General features: G+C 45.9%; 1 protein-coding gene across 4 annotated transcripts in view; it reads left to right on the plus strand.

Moving 5' to 3' along the window:
- Positions 1-6,969, plus strand: part of ACSF2 (acyl-CoA synthetase family member 2) — a 62,120-nt gene that overhangs the window by 21,912 nt on the left and 33,239 nt on the right. For all 4 annotated transcript variants that reach the window (XM_083598191.1, XM_083598190.1, XM_083598193.1 and 1 more), the window contains 5 exons: positions 1,593-1,755; positions 2,579-2,674; positions 4,041-4,189; positions 5,240-5,331; positions 6,489-6,565. In XM_083598191.1, the coding sequence (XP_083454317.1) occupies positions 1,593-1,755; positions 2,579-2,674; positions 4,041-4,189; positions 5,240-5,331; positions 6,489-6,565 (577 nt within the window). The remainder of the gene's footprint in view (positions 1-1,592; positions 1,756-2,578; positions 2,675-4,040; positions 4,190-5,239; positions 5,332-6,488; positions 6,566-6,969) is intronic.

A 6,969-nucleotide genomic window follows, 5' to 3' on the forward strand; every position in this document is an offset into this window, starting at 1 on the left:
ATTCACGCACGTTCCCAATTTTCTGTTGGACCCCTTTGATTTTTTAGATGTTTCAAAACCACTTAAAATATATACCCGATTTGCAAAAAATGCCTGACAAAACTTAATGAACAGTAATAAGTTCATTTTCTGCAACAATACTTTTTGTTGATGCAGTAACATTGAAGAATACAAGGGTCAAAGGATCACCATTAACCATGCAGTGTAGTTGTACCCTCTCATACATATGTATAATTAATGGATTAGTTTATTTATTGCAATGGTTTGCCAGTGCCGGACCTTAAAAAACAACTCCTCTGTTCCTTTGGGGAAAGGGACATAGTTCAGTGCTTAAAGAACCGTATTTTTCGCTCTATAAGACGCACCAGACCACCAGATGCACCTAGTTTTTGGAGGAGGAAAACAAGAAAAAAATATTCTGAATCTCAGAAGCCAGAACAGCAAGAGGGATCGCTGCGCAGTGAAAGCAGCAATCCCTCTTGCTGTTCTGGCTTCTGGGATAGCTACGCAGCCTGCATTTGCTCCATAAGACGCACACACATTTCCCCTTACTTTTTAGGAGACAAAAAGTGAGTCTTATAGAACAAAAAAATACGGTACCTGCTTTGCATGCAGAAGGTTCCAAGTTCAACTCATGGTATCTCCAGGTAGGGCTCAGAAAAGCGCCCTGCCTGAAACCCTGGAGAGCTGCCAATCAGTGTAGACAAGACTGAGCTAGATGGACCAGTGGCCTGGCTCAATATCAGGCAGTTTCCTGTGCGTCTTTCTCCAACCCACCTCCCGAGTATTCTGCAAGCAGGATCTGTATCTGCCAGAGTCCTGTGGCTTTTATGCATATATGGTGTCATAAAGCCAAGCGGAATTACTGGTAGACTTAGTGGAATATGATCTTCATAACAGAATCCAGGCCAAGCCGCTTTTTGTGTAACCTTTATTGCTGGAACAGAAAAGGTGATTTGCTGTGACATGGGCAGTTCCTGCCAAGGAAGGTTGAGGGGACAATCTACGTGTGTCTGATGCATAGGCATTTGGCATGGATGACCTTTGGAACCACAGCCAGTGTGTTAAAAACTATTTCTCAGTCTCCAAACATTCATGGAAAGATAAGAGACCCGCCAACCCCACGTAGTCCGTTCTGGTCTCTTATCTGTGAATCCAACCTGCTGCCAACTCCACTTTTAGAACATCCTAAAATTCTTTAGCAAGGTCTCTTCAGCACAAAACCACTGTGGCACTGTGTTAATACCACATGAGTCAATTGTGGAACCTGAATAATGAAAACGTTACGAAATTACTAAACCATCAATTTGTTTTGGTTTTTTTTTTTGTCAAAACAGCAGCCGTGGGTGGAATTGAAGCCCAGTTAAATTTAGAGGGATTGTATAAAACTGTTCAGATTATTCATTCATCAAACATCAAGAGTCCATTCATGAATTCCTATTCCCATCTTCCTTCTCAGCTTCTGGGGGCAGGGAGAAAAATTGGTCCATATACTGTATCTGGAGCTTATTCCCTGAACTTGTGCTTGTACCGTGGCAAACTATACTCTGCTTTCCCCTGTTACTGAGCACACCTTCCTTTTTTTGTATCAGGTTACCAGAGCTTTCTGTTGTAATCACCTCAGACTCCAAGTTGCCCGGTGCATTCTCAATGAACGACGTGATGCAGGCCGGAGACAGCAGACACAAGAAGCAACTAGAGGAAATACAGAAGACACTGGACTGCAAAGAACCTATCAACATCCAGTTCACTTCAGTGAGTACCAAATGTGCTTTTTCTAGTGTTCAAATAATGCAGCCTGCAGTGGCCAGGAAACAGGAATATTCTGTACCAAAGAAGCCAAGATCTGAAGCTTAGAATCACTTGTACAGAAATGGCTGCCTACATTTGCAGGAATTTGTTTTCTGGGGATTGTGAAAAATAATGGTGTGTTTTTTTTGGGGGGGGGCGGAATCCAAAATACTTTGATAATGCCTGATAGAAAACAAGGAAAAGCTAGTGTGTATGGTAGTACTGTATTAAGATCAAAAGGATTAGTAATTATGAGAAGGAAGAAGTGACATAGAAGTTCTAGCTTCCTGACCACTTCCAGTGCCTGTCCAAATTTCCATTTCCTTTCAAATTTCATGGGTTAGAATAACATAAGAAACCTGCTTGATGAGACCAAAGGCCCATTTAGTCTAGCATCCTGTTTTCTCAGGGGTGAAGTATATGCTGGTGGCCAGCTGGCAGGCAGGCAGGCAGGCAGGCAAAGCATATTTTACTTACCATCACGCTTTAGAGCAGGGATGGGGAACAAACAGCCCTCCAGATATTGTTGGACTCCCAACTCCCACCAGCCCCAGCCAGCATGAGCAATAGCCAGGGATGATGGATGTTGTAGTCCAACAACATCTAGGGACCCAAGATCGAGAAAGGCTGTTCTAGGCCACAAATGGGGAAGCTAGTGTGTTTTTCAGCAACATCTGGGGGACCACAGGCTGCCCATCCATGTCATAGCATTTCAGCAATTTATGCATCCATGACTGTGGGATAGGGTGAGGTCTAAACGAGCTAGTAAAACATCTCTTTCCTTCAGGGAACAACAGGAAGCCCCAAAGGAGCTACCCTTTCTCACCACAACATTGTGAACAATGCATTCCTCATTGGATTAAGACTGAGAGTTCAAGATGGGGTGAGTCATCTCAGTCTATTGGTTAATGTTGAGCATGCAGACACTAACTGTATGGAATTGTGTCCCCTAAGTAATGAGTGAGGGCTATTTGGGGTGTGTGTGTGTGTGTGTGTGTGTGTGTGTGTGTGTGATGGTGGTAATGTAGAATTATACGTCATTGCCCCTCCTAGTTTCTCAGATTTTCAGATACACTTTTCAAGGTCTTTGCTAGAAATTAAATGACTAGTAACTTCATTTTTTTTGAAAAGGTACAAGGATCAATACTGTGCATTTGCCACCAGATTCTCAATTTCTAGGCCCCCTGTTTATATACTTAACCTGAATGTGGCACACTCATATCCTGTATTAGTTAGAGATTGTCTAATTCTATGTGAATGTTCTAGTCTAAGAGTGGCTATTACTTGATGGTTAGAAATTTTTAAGCTACCGTATTTTTCGCTCTATAGGACGCACTTTTTCCCCTCCAAAAATGAAGGGGAAATGTGTGTGCGTCCTATAGGGCGAATGCAGGCTTTCGCTGAAGCCTGCAGAGTGAGAGGGGAGACCCCGCCACCAGCCCCGCAAGCTCCGGGGACAGCGGGGAGGCGCAGCGCGTCTCCCCGCTGTCCCCGGACCTGGTCTGAGGGCGGGCGGCAGGGAGAAGAGCGCTTCTCCCCGCTGCCTGCCCCGCAAGCTCCGGGGACAGTGGGGAGGCGCAGCGCGTCTCCCCGCTGTCCCCGGACCTGGTCTGAAGGCGGGCGGCAGGGAGAAGAGCGCTTCTCCCCGCTGCCTGCCCCGCAAGCTCTGGGGACAGCGGGGAGGCGCAGCGCGTCTTTCCGCTGTCCCCGGACCTGATCTCAAGGCGGGTGGCGGGGAGAAGAGTGCTTCTCCCCGCTGCCTGCCCCGCAAGCTCCGGGGACAGCGGGGAGGCGCAGCGCGTCTCCCCGCTGTCCCCGGACCTGGTCTGAGGGCGGGCGGCAGGGAGAAGAGCGCTTCTCCCCACTGCCTGCCCCGCAAGCTCCGGGGACAGCTGGGAGGCGCAGCGCGTCTTCCCGCTGTCCCTGGACCTGATCTCAAGGCGGGTGGCGGGGAGAAGAGCACTTCTCCCCGCTGCCGGCACCACAAGCGCCTGGGGGGGAAATAAAATTTTTTCCCTTTATTTCCCCCCCAAAAAACTTGATGCGTCCTATGGTCCGGTGCGTCCTATGGAGCGAAAAATACGGTACATACACTTTTCTGACAGTCACACATTGTCCCACCCATGCAAATCTCCACCCCAGGCTTCCTGCTGGCATTCCTCTGGTTTCTGTGACAATGAACTGTAAGCAAAGTTAGAGCCAGCACTGGAAGGCAAGTCCACCGCTGTCTTTGTTTGCCTTGACCCTAGGATGCCCGCTGCTGCGTCCCGGTCCCTCTCTACCACTGCCTGGGGTCTGTGGCAGGCTGCGTGCTGATGGCTATTCATGGCGTCTGTCTTGTCTTCCCGTCTCTAAGCTTCGATGCAAAAGCAGCACTGAAGGCCCTGGACCATGAGAAGTAAGAGTCCATCTTAAGCTTAGTTCTAGGAAGAATTAGCTGTCTATTAATACAGGCCACACTGGGGTGTATGGGGTGTTAGGGGAAGAGTAGCACCTCTGGTGGGGGGGGGTATTGTTGTGCTCCTTCTGGGGAGGTTTGTCCATCTTTGGTCCCCACCCTACACTTTGCTTGCACCTGTGACTCCTAGAAGCTGTCATCATGGGACAGCAGCCACACCCTGGGAAATGGCTTTGACTGGCTGGCTAAGCCAGGTGAGGGTAGCCGATGAGTCTCAAACCCTTGGTGAGTTAGCGACTTTTCTTGCATTGAAAGATGAGATCCGGTGGATTGACCAATAGTGGCTCCAACATTCAAGAAGGCAGTTTCTGCACGTGGTGTAGAGGGAAGTGAGGGAATGTTATTGGGAGAACACAATGCACACTAAACATTACAGCACACTGCCTTCTTCAGGAGCAAAGAGAATATGGCAATTCATTTATGTTGCTCTGAAGGAATCACTGTAATTGAAACAGATATATTTTTGCCTCTGAAGAAAGTATATGCAGAAACAGACTGGGCATGTTTCTATTCCACAACAGAATTTCCCCACTTTGAGCATCATTTTGAGCTTTTTAAAAATTGGGTGGTTGGTTAAGGCCGCTATTAAAACGACTGCCCCTCTGAATTTTTCTTTTGGAGGGGCACTTTCATGTTTCACAAAAATCTGCTTTTTTTGCTTTGCGCTGACTAAACACTTGACAGCTTGGTGTTGGTTTCATAATGTTGGAAACCCCAATGCCAGGTGGTTGAGGATTTTTCAGGAGCTTCTGGTACCCCATGAAGCTGGGGAGCCATCTTTCATTTGGAGTTAGGCAACGGGGGATATGCATGCATTCAACATTTGTGCACATTTTGTTTTCTTTGCATTGGGAAAAGATTTCCCCATGGTTACAAGGAATAAAGACAAACTTGAGCTTTCATACCTGCAGTCCGAATCAGGTGGAGGAAGCAGTTGCCATGCTCCTGCCTTCGTTTTAGCAACCTGCAATTCTTTGTCTTTATTTGAAGATGTACCCATGTTCACGGCACTCCAACCATGTTCATAGATATGCTAGCTCAGCCTGACTTTGCCAGCTACAACCTTCCAGCTCTTCGGGGCGGTAAGTATAAGAACCCAAATGTAAGCATGTTTAAATGAGGCTTATCAGCCCCACATTTCTTTAAAAATGCTAATGGATGCCTTTTAAATACAAACTTTAAATGGAATCAAATGTATTTGCAGCAATTTGCATATACCACAGCCTTCTAATGGTACTGAAATAAGTGTTAGATGGCTTGCAATCTACTTTTAAAATATGCTATTATGGTTACAACAAAATGTTGTATTTAATATTTTATTTTTTCTTTCCCCATTACAGTAACATGCTTTTTAAAAAGCATGCCTTTAATTCACCATTTAATCATTTCAGGCTTGCCCTCATCTGTTAAAATCAACCCCAGTCAGCATAAGTTCTTAATTATTCGACCAAAGATTGCAGCTTTTGTTTAAACTAATTTCCTTTAAAAATGAGCCAGCTTTCTCCATTTTTAAAGAGGAATTGGCTCATTTCTAGGTGAATGGGGGCGGGGGGGGGGGAGGCGCTGCTGCTGTTGCTGATTGATCTTGCCCATTCCTTCCCCAAACTCAAATATTTTGAGGTAAGTAATCTCATGGGTTTGATCCAGCAGCACAGACATACACCTAGGGACCATTCCTCCCTTCAACTTGGTGACACTTTCAAGAGCAGCAAAATGTTAATACAAATTATTGGAGTATATTAGTGAATGACTAAATCATGTTATGTTTATCCTCATGCATGAGGAATCCATCAAGCACACCTTCCTTTTTATTGCTTAATAATCTGAAAGTTTGCGGGGTTTTTTTGCTATTTCTGTTACTGAAATAGCACAAGGTAGACAATACATTGGTTTTCCATTTTTTAAAAAAATACTGCATCCACCAGTGTGTGGCAGCAGAGGCCAGGCAGACTGCAAATATTGAATGGAAGGCATCCCAAACCAAGTATCTGCAAATAAAAATACAAGTATGGAATTACACTGTTTGGATTCACACAAACTATACTCACATGTTTTGCTACTGTCTGCCCTATCAAAATCTCGGCTGATTTGCAAAGCGTCAGGGTTAATAAGGGAATAATAATAATACTACTACTAATGATGATGATGATGATGATGTATGCAGCCGTTGTCATGACTTGCTTTGTAAACTTGCAGTGTCCTTTAGGCAACTTCTCAAGGTATGCATTTTGTCTTTCAGGAGTCATTGCAGGTTCGCCAGTTCCTCCTGAGGTCATGAAGAAGATCATCAACAACATGAACATACGGGAGATAGTGGTGAGTCACCCTTAATCTTTCGGTTGTGAAGGTTCCTCTGTTGCAGGAGTGGGCAACCTCATCTCAGGGGGTCAAATGCAGTCCTCTGAGCCTCTGTGCCTGACCCTTGGGGACTCTGCCCCAGCCATCCCATCTCCTGGCCTCACCTATCGCTGTCACCCTCGCTCTACATCATCCTGGAATGCTTTTACCTGGCTGGGATGCCTTCTGGAACCTTGATAATGCCTCTTGTCTGCCTGCGTGGAGAGATGGTTGGTGCAGAAGCCTCTGTTTTGTTGCATGGTTGGGATGTATCCTGCTGTGCAAAGGTTAGAGTCATAGATGTTATTTCACCCACTTTTGTTTCTGATCCCACCCAGTTTTTTGGTCTCTTGCACTGCCCACCCTTGGCATGGAAGGCCACC

The sequence above is a fragment of the Podarcis filfolensis genome, assembly GCF_964270895.1.
Source record: "Podarcis filfolensis genome assembly, chromosome: 2".
NCBI lineage: Eukaryota > Metazoa > Chordata > Lepidosauria > Squamata > Lacertidae > Podarcis > Podarcis filfolensis.